We start from the raw sequence: 27,226 nt of genomic DNA, 5'->3' as shown, positions 1-27,226 counted from the left end.
TTACAGGAGAAGAAAAAGCATTTGTGTGAATTCGGGCGCTGCCTCTTTATCGTCTGCGTCTATTTGCACTGTTTTCAAGTTTTGCTGTCAGCCAAGTCGCCCTCAGAATTAATTTAGGTATGTACTACATATTTTTTTACACAAGATTACATAACATTTCAGGCTTTTTCTTTGTTAACAAAGTAAGCTCTTGTATTTAAACAGAAAACATAGCTACGGGGATTTCTCCATCAATCTCCCCGCCGTGCAGGGCTGCCCTTGGAAGACTTGCGCATCTGCCTTGTTGGCACCTTCATCTCTTCCTCCGTTGTCACAGGCAGCTCTTCCGTGGTGTCCATGTCAGTTGGTTTTCTGGCCGTCGGGGAACGTCCAGTGGCTGCCCGGGCTTTTGGAGTCTTTCCGGTTGACGTCTACGAGCAATAAAAGTCTGAATTTGAAATGGTACTTTAACGGTGTACTTTTAACGCGACAGCATTAAAGGCCCTGTTACGCAGACGATTCGGCGTCGGCTTTGTGAGCGATAAATAGGATGGCGTAGGGCGGACACGGCGGCCGCCCCGGGAGCAGCAACCTAGGTGGGCAACACAGGTCACGTGTCCTTGTGGGGTCTTCATAAGCTACTCACCGGATTGTGAAAAAAACTAATCACACTGGCAGGTTGCAGTTCAATTCATCTTTGAATTGAGCTGTCACTTCTTCTTAGCTGTGCTTAATGGGATTGCTTGATGCGTGAAGCTGAAACTAAGCCCAAGAGAAGCCGAATGCACGCCGCAGATTTCACGAGAGCGCGTCCCGCTGCGAAAGTCTGGAAGCCGCGCAATTTCCGAACTGCAACAAGAGTTGCTTAGTGCGCGCAAATTGAGGCAACTATGAAGAAACGATGCATTCTGGCCTGGGAGCAGTACCGAAATGCTCTTCAAAATATTGGCTAAACTAAACAACATTACTTTGTTGAATTCAGTTTGATGTCAAATTATTTGTGCTGAATAAATTGGCTTTCTGACTGGGCATTTGAAATCTCCCGTTGACTTCACAGAGGCAATGCATGGTAGTTTTTGAAGCGAAAAGCTTAACTACACTAGGTAAATCAGTCTTTCGGTAGGCAGCCCAACGACCTTGAATGACTTTTCGCCCAACCAAGGATAGCCAGATATGACCATATGCGGTACAGTTGAACTGTCGAACCCTTGACCTTCACACATGATCTTTAGTTGACATTTAAATATCGGCATTGGGTGACGTTTGGGTTGGCGTTTGACCTTAAGAACATCAGATGGGGTGATGTGAAGCCACGTGATGAGTAACCATGTTTGCAGAAGGTTTTCGCTGAATTCCAGGGTTAGCTAAGTTAAGCCACCGCCAATTTTTTTTGCTGCTGTGCATCAAACTATGTTAAAGCCACTTAGGCTCCGCTGAACACGTAGATTTTTTCAGCGTGCTTAAATATCCAGCTAACTGATTATCAATAAAGACAGTCCTCTGTTCTGTTTCGTACTTGGCCTCACTAAAGATGAGAACCGTAGGGTAATTAAAAATGCTCGTACTACCCAAGATTTTCTTTGTTTCAGTAATATGCCGTTTTGAAAAAAATGCACCCTGCTAATGCAGGCATCGACAGACCGAATGCACTTCCCTAGGCACTCAGACGGAAAGAAAATGTAAACAGGTGTTTGTTTGTAAACAATGTACTTGGCCACACTAAAGATGATGACCGTATGGTAATGAATAATGCTCATACTACTCAAGATGTCCCTTGTTTTAGTAATATGCCGTTATGAAAAAAATGAGCCCTGATAATGCAGGAATCGACAAACATAATGCACTTCGCTAGGCACTCAGACGGAAACAAAATGTAAATAGCCAAAATTTTTCTACCAATTGCGTCAATGTCCCCCTTCAGTATGGAAAAAGCAGCGGCGTCCTGTCGTCAGTGTTCTGCAGTGAAACTCACATCACATGAGGACATTTTGAATGAAAGTGATTAATAAACAAGGCACTTACACTGAAATAGAGGTCCCCACATTTCCCAAATGATGCAAATTTATAAATTTATTGATTGCCGATTATCAAAAAGTTTGGAGTCACTTTTGGACGTTAAATTCTCTAACACCTAACTCAAGCAAATAAAATTATTTGGCTGTACAGCCTTTATTAGCAGCGTTAGTGTCTGTAATCACATGCCTAAAACCGAGATCTGGCAACTGATTGGTTGCTTGCTGTAACTCTTTTATATAGTTATAAACTGGCCTTCTGGTGTCTGTATCCAGCACACACTTCTTTAGTATAAGGTGGCTTACCGTTGCAACAGTGTCGGGTGCTGGTGTCTCAGGAAGACCGACTTCTTCTTTCTGGGCACTGCCCTTCACGTCCTCTCCACTTGGCTGGGGAGGGAAACGACAGGTCAAACAGCTTCCCAACAAAGGCTACAGAATGTACAAGCCGTGAGACACTCATAAAGCGCACTTATTCTCTGGAAACATGATCATAAGGAATTTTTTTACAGAAGCATCACGGGAAGTTCCGGGTGTGGAATATTGATACTTATTACGGCTTACCTGTCCCTGCCAATTCGAGACCCCCCTTCAGTGTTTTAATACAGAGTACTGCAGACATACCCAGCAATGTAAGATTTCATTATAACAATGAATATATCTGCAGATCACCCGGTGGCAGTCTCGAATGTTTTGTATGAAACGGACAGCTTCACTACGCTAGGCAAAGCACACGTCGCGTAGGCCGGAGAATGACTCTGAATGACCTTCAGCCAAACCACGTTAGCCCTGTATGAACATTTGTGATACAGTTATGGTGTCACACCCCTTACCCCTGACCTTGACACATGATTTTTAGTTGACCTTTGACATTGAGTAGACGTCTGATCATTGACCTTTGACATTGGGTGGCATTTAGGTTTACCTTTGATCTTAAGAACATCTGATGGGGTGATGTGAAGCCACATGATGACATCCGATGGGTGGTGTCGTAAGACCCTGTGGTACACGTCACAGCCACGTGCTCTTGTGGCTATATGTATAACGGCTGTCGCGAGCGTGTAGTGGAGCTGCCATGAACGAGCCTCAGACGCATAGCAAGTGTGCTTGCTTCTGAGTTCCAGGGTCAGCCAAGTTAGGGCACTGGCAGTTTTTTCTATTAATGTTATTACTAACGTCAAAGGCGTTCCCCATTCGTTTTCAGTAGGAGTCTCAACTGTTTGATGGGACCGATGGAAGCACTTAAAAAAAAATATCTTGCAACACATAAGAAGGATGTACCATTACTTTTAATATTACCGTAAAAGTACCTTACAATTTTTGAATTTTCAATTTTTTCGCAATTGCTAGGCATGGAGACGCCACGTATACTTTTTGTCTCTCTGTCACGCTCAGTGCGCAGCTTTAGATTCGGTCCCGCGTCACTTGTGTGGTAAACGTCTTAGGAAGCCTTTCTCGGAAACAAAGTAAGAACACGGCGAGACGCTTAAAGCGTGGCTGTGAGCCGTCAATTTGCAACCTGCGCGCTATATAATACGCACATTACGCGGAGATCTCAATTCTGCGATTCCTAATGAAACGAGAAAAGTAAGACGTGAAAAAATGCGTTTGCTCATGGTTATTCTTGAATTTTTTGTAAAGCGCACAAGCTATAAAAATTTTACCCTATTCAGTGAACTGACTTTACGCAGTACAGTACAGGCTCTTGAGCAGCAATGTCCGCAAGAGACTGGCATGACGGATGGCTTCTTGAAGAAGATGCTGTTCCGTTGATTTACACAAGATTCAAGTGCAGTAGATCTCGACGTTGCTTCATGCTGACATTGAAGGGAACGTGTCTTTCCCAGTCCGCAGAAATTGCCGGAAAGTGCATAACCAAACTTTACAGTCTACTTGATGGTCGAGAGTATAGGCGTAAGCACTAAATGCGTGGCTGAAAAATCTTGGAAACACACAGCGCGTTCCAAGGCGCCTCAGAAATGGTGGCAGGCCCATCTGTGCGTTGGCCATGTCATTGGCTCCCGTTCAAGCCACTGCTTTCTCATGCTCGCGTTCTTCGACGTGGGCAGCACAAGTGGCCTTCCAGGATGCGTGCGCAGCGTGAATAACCGTCGCTTTTAACCCTTTATTTTCGAGGGAAAATGCGCTCTCAGTATTCATCGCTGCTTGTTTCTTTTTTGCGCCTAGTGACGCTCGACTACGCCTCTTCCAACTTTGAGACATGTTAGGCCACCTAGACTGCCTTCTCACCCTTGTGCGTGCGGCTACATAAACCTGTTGTAAGCAGCATAGGTCAGCCTCTCTATTTCATTGCAGAGCCAGCGTAGCACCAATACTGTCACTTAGAGACGTCCATAACCTGGAGCGCTGGAGACCTCCATAGCCAAAAAGTGAGTGGCAACGGCCGAGTAATCTAAGTCATCGGGAAATGGAGCTGCCCTGTTGGCTCCAGCAGAGTTCCGAATGTCTCTCGGTGCTTAAACTTTTTTCGCCCGGATGCCATTAGGACGGAACTTTCGGCATGGTTAATAATAATAATAATAATTGGTTTTTTTGGGGAAAGGAGATGGCGCAGTATCTGTCTCATATATCGTTGGAGACCTGAACCGCGCCGTAAGGGAAGGGATAAAGGAGGGAGTGAAAGAAGAAAGGAAGAATAGGTGCCGTAGTGGAGGGCTCCGGAATAATTTCGACCACCTGGGGATCTTTAACGTGCACTGACATCGCACAGCACACGGGCGCCTTAGCGTTTTTCCTCCATAACAACGCAGCCGCCGCGGTCGGGTTCGAACCCGGGAACTCCGGATCAGTAGTCGAGCGCCCTAACCACTGAGCCACCGCGGTGGGGCCGGCATGGTTCGGGCATGTTCGGTTTCATGTTAAGTCTCAAGATTGGCTCAGAGTCCAGCCTTTCGTCGGGATCGATATTGAGCCTCAGCTTCGCGGTAGTTTGCCGATGATGATGTCCAGATTTTGCTGATAATGCTAGCTACAAAGCATTTATTCCTTTCAAAGCTCATCGTACATCAGCCTGTATGTAAAGCTTTCGTTTTATCGGGCGTTTTGCTTCTATGCCAGCTCCGCTCAGTGTGCTTAGTCGCAACACTGCTTGATCACTGAGGAAAATCACATTGTGTAAAATGTCTGCTTGTGTACAACATTCTTGTAGAGTTAGTACAAAACGAACTAAAGTGCGCCGCTAAGCCTAGACAGTACATGCTGGCGAAAATTCTTAATTACCAAGTAACGACTTGAGAGGATTTTCGTTTCAGCGTTCAACGTACTTTGCCTGGCCGGCACAGTAGCGACCAAGATGAGCAATGAAGGTCATTTTTTTTTTTTGCAGTCATAGGGCTACATCAAGTAGACGGCAAAAAGCGGTTTATGGGATGCAGAGAGCGTTCAGGATTACACTTAGAACGCTGTGCTTACAAGCAATGAGCACAACACTAAACGAGCTTTGGAATATAGTTTAGATAACCCGGCGGGCACATATTCAAAGGGCAGTTTGCGATGTCAGTGTTTAAACTAATTAATTTCAGTCGACATTCTTTTTGTGTACTTTATCTAAGTTGTATTTTTATATCGAAATATTAGAGGCGATCGTGTCTCTAGGCTAAAGCATCAGATATAATTCTATTTGCTTGCTCATATATGTTTCTTTGTTTCCTTCGAATTCAAGACGCAAGAAAGTGACGATGACTTCAAAAAAAAAAAAAAACTCCGTGATTACACGACAACACGACAACAATGCCGTCGAATCCAAGAGTATAAGGTTAGGATCGCAACTATGTTTGCGATATGAACATATAGATTTCCATGTAAATTCTAGCTGCCAAAGCGTTTAGTAATTCGTTTCAGCTAATACGATATTTACGAAGACATCCATCTGTTTGTGCCTGCTTGTTCCTATGAACAAAGTGCACAAATCGCATTCGTTCACAGTTCACGCAAGGAAGTGACGATCAGCGCAAAAGTTCACCGTGATCAGTACTCGCAGCTTTTAACTAGAGTCGTCTTTTCGATTTCGCTGGCCGAAAGTAAGGAGAGCTGTTACCAGTTTCAGCCATTTCTCTACGTTGGTGGCAGAAAATAAAACGCCATAAGCAGGAACTGCTTGAAACGACGAGGAGCTTTACTCCAATAACAACTTATTCTCATGCGCTGTGACGTGGTTGTAGTTGAAAATTCACAAGCAACTATCGCGAACACGAGAATACAACGAGAATCTATCGAATTAAAAGTTCATATGATTAGGATCGCCACTAAGTTTTTCATATAACCATGAAAGCAAATTCCTGCGGCCAAAGCGTTTAATAGTTTAATCCAGATAATTAGATAACTACGAAGGCATTTAATACATCAGTTTGTGTCCGCTTGTTCTCTTAAGTAAAGTGCACGACTAACTTTTCGATACCCTGTTTGTGCGAAAGCTAGTGTTTTATTTAAAAATTTCAGGATGTAGGAATACATGTCGTACCATGGTTCTCATTAGGGCGAACACCACCAACGCCGACATGATGAAGCCGAGGAGGACGAAGGCCGAGAAGATTTCCTGACGGTACTGCATAGTCGGGTTGGGCTGCTGCAGGTTCCTCGGCTGGTAGATCTTGTTCTGTGGAGCACTGGGTGAACCAAAATTGCAGTATGGGATGAAAAGACTTTGAGCTAGATGTAATAGGGGATTAATTACTCATTGGCATGAATAATTACTCCATTACTACAAATCTACTCCACCTTAGGGAATTCCTCTAAAACATTTCACCATTAGAGGTAGATGAATTGGCTGACACATGACACCAAACAAGGTGATGGTACAGTAGAGTATGGTACGGTGTGGTATATGGTATGGTATGGTATGTTACTGCATTTTAAAGTGTGGTATGGTGTGGTTTGGTTAGGTATTGTAGGTAAATTATGTATGGTATTGACGTTTGTATTATGCTATGGTACGGTACGGTATGGTGTGGTATTGAACCGTATGGTGTGTTATGGTACGGTATGATATGGTATGGTATTGCATGGTGCAGTACTGTATGTTGTGGTTTAGTATGGTAGATATGCTATGGTATGGTATGGTATAGTGTGGTATGGTATCGTATGCTATCGTATCGTATGGTGTGGTATGATATGGTATGGTGGTTTAGCTTTGCGACAGCTGCACACGGGCTATCACAGGAGGCGTTGTGGTGGGCAGGGGATAAGAATTTCCCCTCGGACTTTTTTAGCCTGCTCTGACATCGCACAGCACATGGACGAGGTCAAGCGGGCGCATGTATAGCGGTGTCCGTACGATACAACGTAGGTTTTCTTAAGCACAATTCATTCAAGGCCCGGTTCCTGAGCTATACTGTCTGATGGCTTTCAAGAAAAAATGTGAAATGTTGCAAAATATGCAGACACTCCGAACCCTCGTAATCATCGTCATAATCATTACCATTACCCCAACTACACCCATTTCGGGATCTGTGCCAGATGGAGTCCCAACACCCCCCCCCCCCCCCCCCCCTCTCATCTCCAAGAACTTCCTACTCTCTTCTCTCACTCGCCCAGCAGACTTTCTCCGCCCTCTGCTCCACCATAAAGTCATATGTCCGCAATAATTAAGATTGCAGTTTTGTAGTCCTTAGGTACACTGATCCGATTTTTACTTAGCCATTATGAGAGGTGGTGTATGTTTAAGGATACCATCTGTTTTAATTACTCCGTGAAATAAAGATGGTCGTTTCACAAAAAAACTATCGACAACTGCACTGGTGTGTACCCATACCACTATGTGAACGAGCGAATATAAATGAGCCGATGCGTAAAATAGCACGCACAGCATGCGGCAAAATTCGAGGTGGCCCAGCTTGCTCTGCTGGGAACGTTGCCCTGTTTAGAGCACAGGGTATTGTTAATGTGACCGGCTTATCGAGAGTTAGAACCTACAGCCTTCAATACCATATGAAGCTTCGAGCATCATGACGGCCTTAAGGGAAGACTAAACCATATTTGACTTAAACAGTGACTCCTGGTCGATGCGGCGGACCCTCGTCAAACATACTAATAGCACCGTTTTAGTACCAACTGTTTTTTTTTCATTTTTATTTCCTTAAAGACATAAGGGGTGCGGTTAACATGAGGAAGAAAAACACTTTTTCATGATGACAGGTGGGATGTAATTTTTTCTAGGAAGGTTGATGGACAGGTGATGGCTGCAATTTCATGGGGAAGGTCGTTCCAGTCGGTTCCTGTTCGGAAGAAAAATGACTTGGAAAATGTAGTCGTCGTACGACTACATTTTCAAAGTCATTTTTTCTAGAAAAAGATTTCAACTGCAATAATGGCGCTGTTGTCACCCCTGGACGCAGAATACGACACGTTCGCCACTTCTTTTACACCAGCCCACCCCCGAGCACGCGCCCAGTGCCCGCTAGGCTGTATTTCCTGCTGCAAGCACTCTGCCGCCCGTAATTCGTTCCGAGTAGACGACTGGACAGAGCTTCTAGTGTGCTTAAAAGATAAAAAACGAAATTTAAATTTAATATTCAAAACAGTAAGCATCTGCACGACTTTCTGTTTATACTTCGGATGTGGAAGATGAGGCTGACTGCTTTTGGGAGAGCGGGGACCACGCGATATGGGTCAAAACGCAACTTTTTTTACCCAGCTGCACCTAACTTTCCCAGTCGCGGTCAAATTAACAGGAGATTAACTTGAAACAATCTGTTATTTGTACACTGCAACTCTCCTGAAGGCTTGTCTGACAAGACAAGTTTTCCTCAAGCAGACGAAAATTCGCAATTCAGCATTCGTGAGCCGGAAATATTTAAAAAACTGCACATTTATTTATCTATTTATTTATTTATTTATTTATTTATTTATTTATTTATTTATTTATTTATTTATTTCGAAATACTGCAGGCCTCAATTTCGGCCCTAACAGGAGTGGTGTGCGTGAAAATTTCCGCACAAGCAGTAGAACGAAGATAACACAACTCACCCGCAGAACTCTGCAGACCTCTTTTTAAAGCACTGTTGAAAGTCAATGAAAAATATCCTGGATAAAATTTAGCACTTATTTATTACAATTTGTATTTATAATTAACTGACACAAAGTCAGGAGGGGCTGGTAGTCGCGTACTTACGGCAAAATTATCCAGGAGAAGGCTACATGCGATACTGGAGCAAAACAGTGGTCTGCTCTAGATTCTAAAATTATGATAAAGACCTTAGATGTTGTTCCAAAGCTCTGTATTTTGATTTAGCGCTATTTTGATTTAGGTGTTTGATTGTGATTCATTGACGGCTGTGAAATCTGGACAGCAAGCGTGGTTTGAAAGTTTTAAAGAAAGGAAATACTGAGTTGCTTTATAATTTCTATCTTGTTTGTGTTCGATTTATTAACTCCAGATTTTCTTTGCGTTACATTTATGAATAGTTAAATTTGTTGACTGAACTGTATGTAATATTTTGGCTTTGTGTTATTGCTATTTTTTTCTTCTTCTTTTTGCATTGTAAATTGTGCAATTTCAGCGTTTTGTTTTGACCGCATGCTGTTGTGACTGCCGTGGCCCGCCCACAAGCGCTTGCGCTTCTGCGGGCACACGCTATGTACTGTACATACATATCTTCCAATAAAATTCCTGTATGTATGTATGTAAGGTTGGTTGTAAAATAAAAAGGAAACTTCTTATTGACAACAGATGCGAAGAAGGCACAGAGAAGGTTTTGCAGAGCCTCCAGCACCACCCTTGCCGCCAGGCTTTAGATGTCCCTGAAGACGCCCGTCAAACACAGATGAATTTAAATAGTGCGTAGGGGAAGACCTGCGCGAAGTTTTTTCTGGAATATAAGTGGTGCTTTGTCTCCTGCTACAAAGCACGGCTACTTGTACAACAGACTGTGAAAACGGAGCAAGTTCTGTTGGCTGTGACCTACAATGAGGTCCAATATCGCTTGTTCATGTACTGCCGCTGCAGCAGTCTCAGATGTCCATTCGATAGGAACGAAATGCAACACATGCAGCCGAGAAAATACAAGAGAAAAAGTTACCAAGAGGGCAAAAAGTTGCAAACAAGCGTGAATGCGGGTGACATTAAAAGCCTAGTGGAGCGAATGCGATGTTTGAAGCGGGGCATGAAATAAACAGTGCCGCGTTATGTTTGGATGCAGTATTTATCAGAGAAACAGCCTCACAAGGATAGCGTTAGTGTGCATGGATAAAATTTCGTGTGAATTTGCTGCAAAGATGAGTGGCGGTTTTTTCCCGGACGGGCATCTCTTTCAGCCGCCTTCACTACATCATTTGCTCTGCGGTTTGGGCCAAAATTCAGCTCCATGAATTTTTACATTATAGATATTTACTGTTTCCCTTCAGCTCTTCTCTTTGCATCCACTCAGCGCGATGATCGGACGGTAGCAATAAAATGTGATATTTGTTTTTTTTTATATTTGTGATTAATAGAAACGCACGGAACGGTTAACGCTGTGTATATCGAGATTCAGCGATACCTGATCACGTATTTCCATTGGCGATATATTGCGGTAAGGAATTTGAGAACGACACATATGAATCGGAAGTTAGGGACCACTCTTTTTGGTTTTCGGCACATACTAGTTAGCACCGGGCGAGTGGTTGCCAAGGCAACCACAACACACTCTCGCATTACTCCGCTCTCGACGCGTACCCTCCACCTCCTACCGTAACCCTCAGTCCCCTTTCCCATGAAAACCACCTTTCGGTTACACCGACTGATACTACTAATACTAATCCTACGATGGCCTTGCAGACAGGAGCGAGCCTTTAAAGGGAAGCTGAAGCACTTTTCGAAAAAAATGACTTCTCTACGTCACTTTGTAGCTTTTAGTCCGCAGAAACGGAATATCTCATTCAAAAACGGCGGAAATAAACGCAAAAAGCTGTTTTTAGAAGAAAACGCGCCCCATCGCCTCAGGGCGCCGAGCGAACGCCGCTCTTGCCCGCGATTGGTCGGGACCATCGTGACGTCATCCACGGGGATCTCTGGTCGGCACCGACGGCTTTGCTGCGTAGCGCGTTGCTTCAGCGGGCTTTTAAGGACTACGTTTTAGAAATTATGGATAATTCAAGCAGTGTTAAACAGTTTGGACTTTCACCATGCATGTTCGAGCCATCAGCAGCTTCAGAAAACGGCGGAACCAACGATCGACGCCGCGAAGTGCGCCGGAAGCGAAAGTCAATTCGCGGCATTTTCACGTGCCCCGCCGCGGTGGCTCAGTGGTTAGGGCGCTCGACTACTGATCCGGAGTTCCCGGGTTCGAACCCGATTGCGGCGGCTGCGTTTTTATAGAGGAAAAACGCTAAGGCGCCCGTGTGCTGTGCGATGTCAGTGCACGTTAAAGATCCCCAGGTGGTCGAAATTATTCCGGAGCCCTCCACTACGGCACCTATTCTTCCTTTCTTCTTTCACTCCCTCCTTTATCCCTTCCCTTACGGCGCGGTTCAGGTGTCCAAAGATATATGAGACAGATACTGCGCCATTTCCTTTCCCCAAAAAACCAATTATTATTATTATTATTATTTTCACGTGTTGGAAATCTCGACTGGATGAATGGGTGTATGACAGCTTTTATTTCCACCGGAAATGGAGACCCCTTACTACTGACCGAGTTGCGATCCCCTTTCTCGTGGCGATGAGAGGAAACTACTTGATGATGAAACCGGGGTTTCTTGGTGACCCGGTGGTTCTACTCGCAAACATTCACATTACTCAAGGAAAGGAGAAGGTTAACTATTTATTTACAACATAGGTAAAAAAACGAGAAGAAACAAAAGCAAGGAGAAAACTATTTACATGACTAAATCGTGGATCAGACGAATTCAGCCCCCGCTCAACCCAGAGCGCTTGGTTTTAAACCCTCTGTCTCCGCCCTTAGCGGGGACAGCAACCAATAAGATAACAAACGACCCATCTCGCCAATCAGTGGTCAGGGAAAGGAAAATAAGGATTTCCTCCAACTAATCACAGATTGGGGAAAGAGTGCTGATTAAACATTTGGGAAAGGAGAGGTTGGAATCAAATAGACAAACAGCACAAACGCGACCACCCTCTCCCACGGCACCCACGGCCCAGCCGTTACCACTTTCCTATCTCTTTCGCACACGCGACAAAACGATCCCTAAAGTGTTTACAGAATACACCGCGCGAGACGAACACAGTCGTTACGGGAATAGTGGGTTTCCGGTCACTCGGCTAATACTCAGCCGTATCTCGTGCGCCCCCGAAACCTCGTCAACCCCTTAACATCCACATGTCGACAGCTGTACATCGTTAGCGTTTTTCCCGGCGGGTCATCCCCGTGACGGCGCGGCGTAAACGAGGACGTCTGCCGCACGAAGGGGAGGCAGGGACGGGACGGGCCCCTTTGTTGGGGACTTCCGACCCCACTGGAGCGGCCTTCCTTGCGAACACAAGATCAACGAGTTCGCGGAAAGGTCAGCGAACTCCACACACCGCCCCCGGCACGCAGTCCTGGAGGGCGGGGGCCGGAGCCTCCGTGACTAAAGGCTAACAATAGATTTTGTCTCTTCGCGGCGTCAGCCGCCAGGCGGATTGGCTTGTTTCTGCCGAGCGGGTTCTTCGCTGCGCAGCAAGGCTTCCCAGCTTTCTCTGCTATCAATATCTTCGTCGACTCCGGTGTAGACAGCGCATTCCCATAATCTTTATTTCCGGGTAACTGTGGAACCGCCGGACTGTCGGAATTTGGGCGAGCGCGCGCAAACGTATTCCGAAATTGTTGAGAACTACAGACTAAGCAGAAAACTGGTGCCACCGCCTGATAAGAAGCTAAGCAAGCCGGAAATTTCGGAGCTCGCAGTGCTGCTCATCAAAACTAGTATGCTGCGAGATATAGTTGCTGCTGCTGTGTATCGAGATAACCAGCAGAATTACTTGTGGCAGATATATGCATACCGCTGCTCGACCACTTTGCCGTTCTGACTCAAGGACAAATTTGTATGAATTCTGACGCCATTGTCGATCGTAAGCCATGACCAAGCGCTCATGAATGAAAATCTTTGCTTTGCTCAAGTATACTAAGCTTATATAATCGGTTTTTTGTTCAGTTAGGTGCAGCTGCATGTGCTGCGCGCTGATGAAAGATTAAGAGAATTGCTTATACTGCCATGAGGCGCAAGCAATCAGGAAAAACCGAAAAGGCACACAGTGCATAACGACCTCAAAAAAGTTCAAGACTGTGTGCCTTAAAGACAGTGCTGGAAGTGGCCTTAGCTCAGCGTGGATGTGAACCAGCGGGAAAAGGCAAAGAGTCTACAAACAGGTAAGAAAGTAATATAACGAAAAGAGAAATATTGCAGCACATATTTTGTGCAGGCTGTTTCGGCATGCTGCGTACCACCAGATTGTTTGGTTAACGTGGAAGAGGCTGGGGGAGAACAATCGACCGATTCTACCAAGCTGTGTGCTGAGCGCTGTTCAAAACGAGCACCATACCAAAACTGGTTTTCTTCCATCGACCTTCGTAGCGGGTATTGGCAAATCTCTGTTGACGCAAGAGACCGCGAGAAAACAGCTTTCGTCACCCCTGATGGCCTTTACCATTTTAAGGTCATGCCCTTCGGCCTTTGTAACGCCCCTGCCACATTTGAACGGATCATGGACTCGTTACTCCGGGGCTTCAAGTGGACGACCTGCCTTTGTTACTTAGATGATGTAATTGTTTTCTCGCCCTCTTTTGAAACCCACCTGCTTCGCCTTTCGTCCATCTTGGCACTTTTCCGCCGCGCAGGTCTTCAACTCAACTCAAAAAAATGTACTTTCGGCCGCCGCGAAATCAAAGTCCTCGGCCATTTGGTGAATGCGAGTGGCATACAACCTGACCCTGATAAAGTTCGTGCCGTCAGTGCTTTTCCCTGTCCCCGCTCGCCCAGTGATGTCCGCAGCTTCGTCGGTCTCTGTTCCTACTTTCGCCGGTTCGTCCCGAACTTCGCAGCCGTCGCTCGCCCTCTCACCAATCTGTTGCAGAAAGGCGTTCCTTTTTCCTGGGGCCCAGAGCAGGCTACTGCATTCTCCAGCCTTATCGCCGTCCTCACCAACCCTCCTGTATTGGCCCATTTCAACCCGTCTGCCCCGACTGAACTTCGCACCGATGCCAGTGGTCACGGAATTGGCGCCATCCTTGCTCAGCGACAACGCGGCCAGCACTGCGTGATTGCGTACGCCAGCCGTCTTCTTTCTTCCGCCGAGAAGAATTACTCCATCACAGAACGCGAGTGCCTGGCTCATGTTTGGGCCATTGGAAAATTCCGCACATACTTGTTCGGCCGCCCATTCACTGTTATAACCGACCACCACGCCCTGTGTTGGCTCTCATCTCTCAAGGACCCTACTGGCCGTCTTGGCCGGTGGGCATTGCGATCGCAAGAATACACCTTTTCCGTGGTTCACAAGTCCGGTCGCCTCCATCAAGATGCAGACTGCCTGTCCCGCTATCCCGTCGATCCTCCTTCTACAGACTGTGAGTCGGATGCCTGTGTCCTCTCCATCTCCGACCTCTCCCACATTGCCGACGAACAGCGCTTGGATCCCACCCTCACCTCTCTCATCGACCGCCTCGGCACCGACCGCCGCGACACTTCTCTGGCCCGGTTTTTGCTGGACGGGAACACGCTGTACCGCCGCAACATGCGGCCTGATGGCGCTGAGCACTTGCTAGTTGTTCCCCGCCACCTACGGTCCACTATCCTCGAACAACTTCATGACGCAGCTACGGCTGGTCATCTTGGTGTCTCCCGTAAGTACGACCGCATGCGCCGGCGTTTCTTCTGGCCTGGTCTGTACCGCTCCGTCCAACGCTACATCGCCGCTTGCGACGTCTGTCAGCGCCGAAAGAAGCCCGCTGTCCTGCCGTCTGGACACCTGCAGCCGATCCCCATCCCGACCGACCCGTTTTCTCGTGTTGGGCTAGATTTACTTGGGCCCTTCCCGGAGTCCTCCCCGGGGAACAAGTGGATTGCCGTCGCCACCGATTATGCCACGCGGTACGTGATCACTCGCGCCATTCCCACCAGCTGCGCCACTGACGTCGCTGACTTCCTTCTGCACGACGTCATATTACACCATGGCGCTCCCCGTCAACTCCTTACCGACCGTGGCCGCTGCTTCCTTTCCCGAGTTGTTGACGAAATCCTTCGTTCGTGCTCCGTTCGTCACAAGTTCACCACTGCTTATCATCCTCAGACGAACGGCCTTACGGAGCGTCTCAACCGCACGCTGACAGACATGCTCGCCATGTACGTATCCGACGACCACCGGGACTGGGACATAAGCTTGCCTTTTGTCACCTTCGCCTACCACTCTTCGCGCCATGATACCGCTGGTTACTCGCCCTTCTATCTTCTCTTTGGACGAGACCCCTTACTACCCTTCGACACTCTGCTGCCCACAGCTGGCCCTGTCACTACATATGCGCGTGACGCTATCGCCCGAGCAGACGCCGCCCGCCAGGTTGCTCGACACAAGCTCTCCGCCTCCCAAGAGGCTCAAAAACACCGCTACGATGGCCTGCACCGTGATGTGCGATACCCTGCCGGATCTCTCGTCTTGCTGTGGCTCCCTTCCCGTCGTGTGGGGTTATGTGAAAAACTTCTGCAGCGCTACACAGGTCCTTATCGTGTATTACGGGCAGTGACCGACGTAACGTATGAAATCACGCCGCTGCACCCAAAGTCGAAGTCCGCTCCACTGAAGTCCGAAGTCGTTCATGTAGCTCGCCTCAAGCCCTATCACCTACCATCGACATCGCACGCCTAACACGCACCGGGACGTTGCCTTCAGCCGAGGGGGATAGTGTTACAAGTGGACGAATCATGAACGAAGAAGTGGCGGTGCGCTGAACGACGACGACGTTGACAGTTGGTAGCTGGGCGCTCGGTTCTGAGCTGAGTGCTGGCCATCTCAGAGCTGCCGCCAATTTAGACTTACCGCCGTAACATCCCCGTAACAATATGCAGGCTTCTTACACGGAACGCTGGAACGAGAGAAAGCAAACGGCACTGGCAGAAGGTTGCGTTGATCTGCCGTTCGCCACAGCGCCGGCCGCAGCGGAGCAAGGGCAGCCGGACGGCCGGCCGACTCTCCGTGTATGGCGTCGCTTCCGCCAGTTCTCCGTCTCTGCCGTCCCCCCACCCCGCGCTTCCGGAAGCGACGAGGGCGTGCCGGCGGCGGGTTTTTAAGAAGCGATTGCAGCTCTGTTTGCGAATAGAATCGGGAAAAAAATTACGCACATGATTTGCAGGGTCCTTTCTTCCCAACCACAGCGTTTCATGCGATTTGAAAACCGTTTCAGCTTCCCTATAAAGCGGACGCTATAAAAAAAAAGGCCGCCACCTTCTGGAAGACGTTGAAGTAATGAGCGTCAGCTGTTTGGTTTACTAGATGAAGAGAAGAAAGAAGGGTGAAACCTAGTCAACTACGAGCGGTGAACGCGAACTGTGCAAAGTACTATCGTTTCTTCCCCACTCGGCCCTAAGTAAATACGTCGACGTAAAAGGTAGATAAAAGTTATTTATTGGTTGGTTATTTGCGTGAGTAAAGACAGCGTGTGTCTTCTTGCAGCTGGCAGGAAAAAAAAATGGCTGGCGGTTTAGCATTGCTAAGCCCGAAATATCTTGCGAAGGCTTGATGGGGCACCCAAATTCTGCGGGTGGGCCGAACCCATTCTGGAAGTGTCCCGGGCCGGTTTCGAACCTCGGTCACCTCAATATTCAAATTTTCTGGGGTAGTGCGCCCAAATTTAGGGCGTGGCCCAAGACCGTTCTGGGTGTGTCCCAGGTCAGTTCCGAATATGGTTCAACTCAATTTTCGAACTTTCGGAGAGGGGCCAAGCCAATTTTTGTGTGTCCCAGATTGGTGCCGAACGTGATTCAACTCAGTTTTAAAATATTTCTGGGGTGGGCCTCCAAATTTCAGGGGTAAGCAAGCCCTATTTTTGAAGGTTGGCCACTTTCATTTTGACACTAGGCCTAGCCTGTATTCCACCTGAGCACACCCTGATTCATTGTCAGCCAAATTCGGTCAAAGTCCTTTCAAGGAAACATTTTTGGAGGTCCATGTCATATTTAGGCATAGCCCACATTGAGGACGTGAGAGACTACCTCTCAGGAACGCAGTATCCAAGTTTTGTCGATTGGAAAATATCTTGTCTTGGAAAAACCTTTGCAAAATACTCTCATAGAGTTGGACTGTTGCTCTATCTCCAAGGAAGCTACCGTAGGCGCCAGGGCGATGCAGACGGCTGGCATGCGATGAAGGTTGTTTCTAGGTTTTTCTGTGAAACAGACCTAGATTCCCACCTGTGACACTTGTGCGTGCTTTGCCGTGCGCGCCTACACGGTGTACAGTGCGCACTACACATCTGCATACGCAATTTTGCTCGGACGTGTGTTTGTGTAAGTTTTTCTGCATCAGTGCGTGTTGTGACTGCACACGCCTTTGTGCCGGGATGTGAGAGTGTGCGGAGCCGTTCTCTGCAGCCGTGCGTGGTGTATCTGCAATGAGAAGTGATGTGCGTGCAAGACATATTTCGCATGTAGAAGACATGTGGTACATGTGCTTCACATCGTCTACGCGACATCAGTGTACCCGGTGTTTGCATGACCTCCTCTATAACCGAGACAACCCCAAGAAACTCTGTATTAAGGCATCATCATCCTCCATTCGCACCCAACTATCCTTTTACTTTCCCTTTCCCCCGTCTCCAGTGTGGAGTAGCAGGCCAGGGTTATCTTACCGCCGGCCGACTCTCTACCTTTTGATCCTTTCACAAAATACATTATCTAAATACTGACGCGCACAGTACGTCCCACGGGCGTATTCTGCATTTCGCCGCTATCCAAACGCTTTTACTTTCACTTTCGCCTCGCGGCATGGTTGAGGTGTTCACTGAGCGTCAAACAATTCATGCGCATTTCTTAAACACGTATGTTTTTTTTTTCCTCATGATGCACTGTAAGTAAGCACAATATTTCTTGCCGCGTGAATTCGCCAAAGAAGAAATGCAGCTGAGCACCACGAGCCTCGAGCTGTGCGCGCTCTGTTCTTCAACGAGGCCTACGTCCTTCGCGATACTCCTTTGTGCACCTGCTTCGAGTGATCGCTTCTCTGCTGCGTGCTCCTCTGTCCATCGACTCGTCGTCCTGGTGAGTGAGTTTGCCGTTCTGGGCTTTTGGCGCAATGTTGCTGTGCCTAATCTCGGCAGAAGCAGCGGCTCCTTGGATGCGTGCACAGTCAGCGCACGGTAACAAACCTCAGGTGATGCAGCAATCTTCTACGGCGTCCTTCGGAGGTCAGGCGATAGGCATGGAGGGTCGGCCCCGTACCGCAAACCGTAGCATCTTTCTTGCATGGCTTCTGCAAAAAGCGACCAGTATGAATTGCACCTCCTCTGCAGCTGAGTTAACTGATGATGTACCGGGGTTTCCTGCATATTACCGCGATTTTCCCTTTAATACGACCTCCTCTTCAGATGACAATTGCTGTGGTCAGGATATGTTGAAAGATCAGGCTCTTGATCGCTTAGCCAATTGAAGAGCACAATAGCTTCGCGTTGATAAATGACAACTCGGGAAGGTTCCCCTATAGATATCTCTCTAACAGAATGAGCAACAGCTGCTCATGTTAAGGTTAAGCTCATACCAAGCGTAATTCTTCACATTACAATACGCTTTCGCTGAACATTGCGTATTACAATGAGCTTCAAAGCCGAGCCCAAGCGTGATGTGTGCTTTATAAGTCGACATAATCTCAAGAGACCATAAGCCAAGGTCATTGCTGTCCCAGAACAACTGTACCCGTTGTCTCCACGAGAATGGCTCTGTAAACTTGTATTCTTGCAGTTCCAGTTTTCTATTAGGGGTTGGCATATGCTGTTTTAGTTACATAGGCGCACCTATCATACATCGCGATGACAGACGGTAGGTACGCATTTGTTTGGTTAGCTTAGCTAGCGCTCCAGATGTTTTGAAGGCCCACATGCAGTAACCAACTGAACGACGCGGAAATGAGAAATAATTTATCACGAAACACTGATGTGAAATGCGACTCAGCAGCAGTGATGCACGTGGTTTTAAGAAAGCCCTGCCGCTAGGTTAAATATATGCAGTTATTTCGCGCTCATTGAACTCTGAAAGCAGAGTGCTACTCAAACTTTTTCCGCAATTCTATGAGAGCGCCTAGGCCAATTCCTATGGCACCCAACCAAGAAGCTACATAGAGTATGCACATGAAAGCGGGTGTAGAGAAGGAAAAGCTGCCAATTACTCGAAAACAAACCCTCTCAAAAACACTAAGACGTTTGTACAGGGATGTTTTGCATTATTCTTTGATTTCTGCCCCGTCAGCCTGATCACAATCTTAGCCCGAAGTGATCCTTAGCAGAGAGTCACCGGGCGATTTCTCCGTTTGTAAGCTATTTTCGTTTCCGGCTACGTGAGAAAGTCACGGGAATATAAAATTCCGTGTTTTGAATCGACAGGAATATCTGCAATCGTGAAGTAAACACAAATAAAGAGGAGAGAAGGGGTCCATGGATGCTGGAATTGTATTTTTTTCATAGCGTGGTAATAACGAAATAGAAGCATGGCGGCATTACCATGACTGCCTTCGTTACAGAAAAGATACGAAAGGAATAAAGGGCGGTTCGGAGGAAACAGAAGTAAATAAAGATCCCTCTGGAAAAGAAGCTGTTCACTTTAGCCCTTCCTTTAAACGTGGGCTTCGTGTGCGCGAAAAAGAGTGCAATACAACGAGCCGGCGCAGCGAGAACTGCCGTCGTTCGCTCTTTTGCGAAAGTCACGCAAGCATCAGCTATAGGATACCCGACTGCGAATATGCGCTTTCGTTAGCTGTCTGCTTGCGCACTCCAACTCAGTAAACACGTCCGCAATCTGTCACCGCGATCTGATTGTAAATGGGAAAACCATGCAACTGAACAAGAGCGTTGCGATGGCATTTTTAGCCAGCCGTTGATGCACAGTGGCCCAGGAGATCGAGCGCCCGTACCCGACCGGTCCGACACACCTCGCCTTGCAATGGTCCAAGTCCTTTTAGCTATCTGCTACTGACAAGTAGATTGTTCTCTTCTTTTTCTTTTGCGGCTCTGCCTTACAGCCACCACAAATGGAATATTTTCTTTAAGGCGGCGATGCAGCAGCAGCGGCAATGGCTAAGCTGGTAAGATTGTTGGGGGACTACAGTGAGAAACATACAAACCGGAAGCCCAGAAGCCGGTACGGCAGGGTCTGATAAGCTATTCTCCCGTACACTTTTGTGCTACGGGCAAAACATTTCTGTGGATGCAGATTCAGGTGAGGAACGAAGTGACACAGGCAGAACACGTCGCTTGAGGGCACCGCTTGTCGCATGCCGCCGCCGCTTGGTTCTTGCCCGAAATTTCGCGTACACAGAGCTAAGTTTTAATCTCATCGTAGTGGCGGGCGCTGTCACGAAGTTACAACAATCCTGCGGCGCTATCCTGAGACGACAAATTAGCTCTGAGCGCTCCTATAGACTGTGTCAACTTTCATCTGTGCGCATAAAGGTATATTTGGCACAAAATTTTGTAGCCTTACATTATGTGCAGCATTTGTTTCTGGGTCGCTGCGCCGCTCTCACTTCAGAGAAATGTTTAGCTGAGAGATGACGCGTCAAAGTAAAAGAGCTCACAAGCTCAACATTGCCCTATTTCGAAGCCACCTTAGCTGTCAACACCATACCGAGGAAAACTAATGACACACCATTTGACGTACTCACTAGTGCAGTTTCAGAATAGCAATGACTGAGGCTTTTATTTACACAATATCTGTAGTGTATTTTTTCACTGAAACGAATTTTGTAGTTAAATTTCTGTTAGCAGTACCTGGGGACGGCCTTTATCAGTTCACCATCGTTGAAAACAAGTTTCCAAACTTCTGCCAAGATGTTTATATTGAATTTTTAATCAGCACTATTTTTCTGATTACGGGGAGATCTTCCACATCACTAAACTGAACATCTGTGCATCTGCCCCGGTGGCTGAGTGGTTAAGGGGTCGTCTACAGTGTCGGAGTACCCGGTTCCGAACCTGACCGCGGCGGCCGCGTTTCGATGGAGGCGAAACGCAAAAGGCGCCCGTGTGCTGTGCGATTTCAGTGCACGTTAAAGCTCCCCAAGAGGTCGAAGTTACTCCAGAGACCTGCACTGCGGCGCATCTTACTTCCTTTGTTCTTTCACTGCCTCCTTTATCCCTTCCTTTACGGAGCGGTTCGAGTGTCCACCGAGATATGCGAGGCAGTTACTGCGCCATTTCCTTTCCTGAAAAAAAAATTTCATTTTTTTACTTCTGTGTCAACATCAAAACACTCAAAACACCTTGCCAGTGATGCTGCAATCCGTAGCCTATTCTATCATATTCAAGCGCATAATAGAATGAACCATGCACTTAACGGGAACACGTCCACCTTAGGTGCAGAGAGTTATCACTGAGGTAGCTTTGACATTTGAACAGAGACAACCGAGATACGCCTCCCTGTCATACGTGCGGCTTATGTGCAGAAGTGACATATTTCATATGCAGGTCATCTGCTTCCTAGTCAGCGTCATGTACAGCACTGCGTACAACGACCCGGCCATTCAGGCCCAGATATACGGTCAGAATGGCTACGACCCTGCTTCGCAAACAGAAGCGTCGTATGTACAGACGCACTTCGACCAGACGTCATATGGAAATGCGCCGTCCGAACAGGCGACCACGGCTTTCCAGTCCACAACATCGGCAGGTAGGAAACTGCAACGACTGAGGTATTCCACTGCATGTATTCTCCCTGTGCTTTCAAACTGCAGGTCTCCTACGCTTCGCCACCTTCGTTCATTAAGTGCCTCACAGATGATCCACATTGCTGCTAATATCTTGCTTCATTTACTATCAGCCGCAAAAGTCCATTGAATGCGTGTCCACAGAAAAAAAGATTGCAGCTCATCCCTGCAACTCGGTCGCTTGGGATATTTCCAAGCTGAGAGAGCATGCATGTCTCCTTATACCTTGAGACAGTTCAGAGGACTTGATTATGTGAAAGCATTAAATTATTTTTTATGCGTGGTAGCATCCCGAATACTTTTTCTGGCGATAGCAGATGTTGTTTTCGCGAAGGAGGGTTGCTGGTTGGTCCGCCATCTCACAAATGAATGTGCGCCGTTAAAACAAAAATCCCAACCTCCCCAACCATGCAAAATATGCAGCCGCCACTTTGCGGATAGTTGCTCGTATGCGCTTAAATAATCGCACCGTTTTTACCGCTCTTTAACTTGTGGCGAAAAAGTACTCCTATAGTAAGTGAGCGATATTCATTGTAGATGAACATTTGCTGTGCCCATGAGTTGAGTGACTGAAGATGCTGGCGAAATTGCCTACGTTACTACAAAGCCTTGATCACACTCTGGTTTTGCCGAGACGTTGACTGGAACGGAGATTCTTTTTTGTGTCACCAGAGTAAAATTAGGTGCAAAGGGGAAAAAATCTTCAATGAGGCCGACCGAGCACTATACTATAAATGCCACCCTAGCGAAAAAAGCTGCATGTTGCACTGGCTTATGCATCTAGCATTAGGGCGACGTTTGATTTTCTTGACCTCTGTCTTTATTTCTTGACCGTAAGTGAGGGTTAATTCGATGTTATGGAAAAGGTCACAAATAGCAAGAGTTGTTTATCTCAATGAAATAAAGATATTAGCGTTTTGTTACTTCGTCACTGGATTGAAATATCTTTCCTATGTAACCTGATTTCAATATTTCTTCTTCCTCTTCAAGGCCTTAACCTCACCTGCACAAACGCCTTACGATAGTTACAACCGGTTCGTTCGAAACTAGACAGAGTGCAATTTTCTCGTTCTCATGATAACGCTTTGTTTGTTCATGTTGGGTAGAGTTTGTCGTCCGCATAATGAGGCGCCTAAGCAGTGTGTTCTTCTTATTTTTGCTTTTTTCCAGTACCGAAGAACAAAGGGTAAGTAAAATCAAGAACAGCAGTTTTCTAAGTGAATCATGCTCAAATACACAACAGACAGCATAAAATTTTGCTATTTATTTTTTCTGCAAGAACAGTTGTATAAATAGATTTATTATCTCTTCCATGCAGGCAAGTATTTAATAGTGCAGTCAGTCTAGTGCTGAAAGCTACAAATCGGTAGAATGCGCAACGTTTCGCTTAATATACGGTGTGACAGACGCCGTTTGAAGTTGCACGGACTGCAGATGCGCAATGAAAAAAAAAATCAAAGGTTTCAAATGTGATTCATTACCAAGGAGAGTTGGCACGCAGTGGCCGTCTGTAATCAGAGCTCAGTCAAGGATAAAACTAATGGGCAGCATTGTTACCTACACGTAAAACGAAGATGCCTATCGCAGGGGATGCACCCCTGTCCTTTGCGTTATCACATGCGTTACTATTTCGGAACATGAAAAGAAAGAAACCCTTAAGACGCTCAGCATGCCTTCTGATCTTCCTACATATTAGTATCCGATTCGTTTGCTTCCACTATAACTGTGTAATTAGCAAAGTATTGATTGGAACTGTGCATGATGCCTCAGCGTTATTTGTATACGTGTAATGTGAAGAATTTCTTACTGCACTGACAAGATATTTGGAGTTCCATGATCACGCAGTGCTCTGCCTATCACATCCAGCACAGCAGTAAAAAACATCCAAAAGCATTACGACGCATTCGAGACATGGGGCATTGTTAGACTGTTTTCAACATGTGACGGAAGGTAATTGATCGACGCTGACCATGAAACATGATTCAGCGTTGGCATAGAAGTTTTAAAAGAAAATTACAGAGGGCACTAAGGATTACTTACGCGCTTTTAATGGTTTGGTTTATGGGAGTTTAACATCCCAAAGCGACTCAGACTATGAGTGACGCCGTAGTGAAGGGCTCCAGAAATTTCGAACACCTGGTGTTCTTTAACGTGCACTGACATCGCACAGTACACGAACCTCTGGCGCTTTGAATGCGAAAGCATTTTTTTGTTTTAAATTTTTGTTTCCTTCTTATTTTTGTTGGTTTTTCTTCCTTTGTAATTCACACCTACTCACTAGCATAGTCAATAGGCAACATATATACTAGGGCAGCCTTTGTTCATCAAAAAGTAAAGCAGTTTTGTGGCCTATAGGGTACGTGCTCCGCATCGCTATTCCCCGTACTTTGCGAAGTCATTCAGTTTCTTCGAAAACATGGTTTCGTCATCTGCGCTTTTTGGAGCAGCTGCTACCTGTGCCTGTTTTCTTTGCCGACGAGCCGCATGACGATGTCGCATTAACACACCCCGGGTGGAGAAGGTACTGTTTGCGTCCTCCTAAGACACTTTTATTTATTTCATTGGTGCAGGGAGAGCAGCGGCAAGCCCGTCGTGCTGTTTATGTGCGCGATGCTGTCTTTCTTGGTCGCCTCCATGGCCATCACGGCCTTCGTTCTGTGGGGAGGTAAGCCACTTGAGAGCCTAGGTGGACTCTCACCAGGAGCCAACTAAAGCGCTGTACTCAGGCGAGAGGAATCTCCTGCCTCGAGTACTGTTTGATTGAAAGGGGCACGCCGATAATGGAGTCACCTGACACGCATTAAATGACATTTCGCTATACCTTTGCTTCTTTTCTTAGCCTTTAAGATGCACAAGGAGGCGCCGGACAATCAGTAGCACCTAATCGGCAATTTCGTGAAAACGGTGCTGCTACATGAGAGACAAGCCGTTGCATGCACGGGTGTCAATACGTTTTTATGTTCAACGAAAGCCATAAAAGCCCTTACAACTTCGCGCTGACTCCTACAACGCCGGCTGTGCCACCGTTTGCCCAGGGCAGCCTTTGTATTATTCTACGTTAGAGACACTATTTTAAAGATAGCGCATTTAGCTATTTATTTCTTGATTCAAAAATAGCAGGCGGCAAACAGCTACTGATGTTGCACTGTGCATAACACTTATAACATCATGCGGGATTGTGTCACTCCCATAAGGGGCATTTTTATGACCGATATACGTGGACTTCACCTATAGCCAGCTTTCGTGGACATTCCAAAATCGCACCATTGGTCGGCTCTTAGTGCGAAAGACTGCGTTATCGATGGATATATATTAATTTGCAATTCAGAGAGAGCTACAAAAGTACGGTTATGTAACGGGCAAAGGACGTTCACGTTGGTGAACTACTCTTCCTGCGGGCTGAAGAATCTCACTTAAATAATTTTTCATGTTCTTGCACCAACTTGTTAGGCGACGATCAGAAATCATTAGGGTGTGCCGGAGATTAAAAACCATAGGTAATTTTTGATGTTCACTGCAATCCAGCACTTTGTAGCAGCCGCCCAAACTAGAAGCATTTGTCAAGGTTATTAGAACTTGGCATACTTTTTTATAAGAAGCAATGGGCATGGGCATGGCATGTAAGGAGGGGTCAAAAAACAATCGATGTTCCGTTATAATAATATATTATAACATATTAGAAAGTTTTTTGGATAAATTAACGCAGCTGTCACAGCACGGATAGAAGAGATTTCAGAGGGCATTTCCTCTGCAGTGGACATAAATCGGCTGATTATGGTAATTAGCATTTGCCTCATTTGCCAATTTGTTTCACGGTTATTTGGAGCACCTACAGTTCGGGGTACACGAGGTGTTTTGCAACGCATCGCTTCATACGAACTCGAAGAAAACTTCTCCGCACGGACATGCAGCTTCTCCGACCCTTTCGACCACGACAGAGGACGACCTCATGGAGTACAACAGGCATCCGCAGCTCATCTACCGCGGAAACGTCGAGATCCGCGTAGTCGCCAATCCCGCAACTGAAACCACAGATGTTACGCCTTCGATAAGTGAGTGCAACGGCCAAATTCTCTAGCGTACGGCGTCTTTCACCTTTCGGTCAGCGATGCGGCACAGTTACTGTTTGTAAAAGTCGTTCGGCAGGTCAGAACTGGGACCCCGATCGACCGACGTGAATTTAATAAAGGCGCACTTATGAAGAAGGATGCAAGCGCAGGTTAAGAATACTCAGTTTCTCAAAATTGACCACGAGACCTTACGACACTTACTTCTCTATGCTCGCTATCTGCCTTTTACTTTATATGTTGCCCATAGTTCTGTTTGAGAAACTCGATATCCATACCAAAGAATTCTGTACAGAAGCATTTCTGATTGGAAATCGTTTGTGAGCGCTATTTTTTTCATACGTAACATATCACTAAAACAATCAATATATCCGCAGATCACCTGACGGTAGTCTTGGATTTTCTTATTAACGTGTTTGCTATCGTCAAAAGTGTTCCCCTTTGGATTCTATGGCAATCTTAACTAGTCGATACGATTGATGGAAACACTCTGACAAACATTTTGCTACATATCAGAAAAATAGACCTTTATCTTCAATATTTCCATAGCAGTATCTGACAATTTTTCGATTTTCAAAGTCTTTGTCTTAGAATGTTGCACAAGAGTGGGATGAAATGCTTCTAAGGAAGTTTCATACACTGACCGCAACGGTGCTCTACTCGTTTGAGCATCCGCCTCGCGTGCTCAGGTACGGGGTTCGATCCCCAGTGCCACCAGGTACCCACCGGTGATACAATGTGGACAGGCTTTTCCCTACCTGGTGCTCGCCTTCTTTAGGGTGAAATACTTGGGAACTGGGCCGCTGACCCCAACTTGGGTAGAAGAAAGAAACTTGTGCCATGACGCTCTTAGGCCACAGGTGCCCTTGGACCATAAAAATTCACCATCATCATCAAGCTTGCAGACACGTTTGCCACGGCACGCATTGGACAACCTGCCCTGGAACTAATAAAATTAAACTGCCTATCATTAGCATCATTAGAATAAGAAGGCAAGACAAAAGCTGGTCACTAAGGGTAACGGAGTAGATTCCGAGAGAAGGCAAGCGTAGCAGGGGGCGGCAGAAGGTCAGGTGGGCGGATGAGATTAAGTAGTTGGCAGGCATAGGGTAGGCCCAGCTGGCAAAGGACAGGGTTAATTGAAGAGACATGGGAGAGGCTTTTTCCCAGCAGTGGATGTAGCCAGGCTGATGATTATGATGATCATTAGCATTCTAGCGTTTCCTTATCCTCGTAGCACGGTGTACGCGCTTGGCCTTAAGTATTGGCCCGTACGTGTGCAGGTGTCGGGCCCGAGAAGCTGTTCTGCACGTACGGCCGAAGAACAACGTCA

At 46.6% G+C, this 27,226-nt stretch overlaps 1 protein-coding gene across 1 annotated transcript; it reads right to left on the bottom strand.

Annotated features, from left to right (window-relative positions):
* Positions 1–230: 230 nt before the first annotated feature.
* On the bottom strand, positions 231–14,755 carry LOC144101580 (uncharacterized). Its single transcript, XM_077634732.1, has 4 exons — positions 14,709–14,755; positions 6,472–6,616; positions 2,298–2,381; positions 231–410 (listed from the first exon to the last, which is right to left on the bottom strand). The coding sequence occupies exons 1-4, from the start codon at positions 14,753–14,755 to the stop codon at positions 231–233; spliced, it is 456 nt and encodes a 151-aa protein (XP_077490858.1).
* Between the last annotated feature and the right edge of the window lie 12,471 nt (positions 14,756–27,226).

This window comes from Amblyomma americanum, chromosome 8 (assembly GCF_052857255.1).
Source record: "Amblyomma americanum isolate KBUSLIRL-KWMA chromosome 8, ASM5285725v1, whole genome shotgun sequence".
NCBI classification, from domain to species: Eukaryota; Metazoa; Arthropoda; class Arachnida; order Ixodida; family Ixodidae; genus Amblyomma; species Amblyomma americanum.
This window is presented reverse-complemented; position numbering and strand designations above follow the sequence as displayed.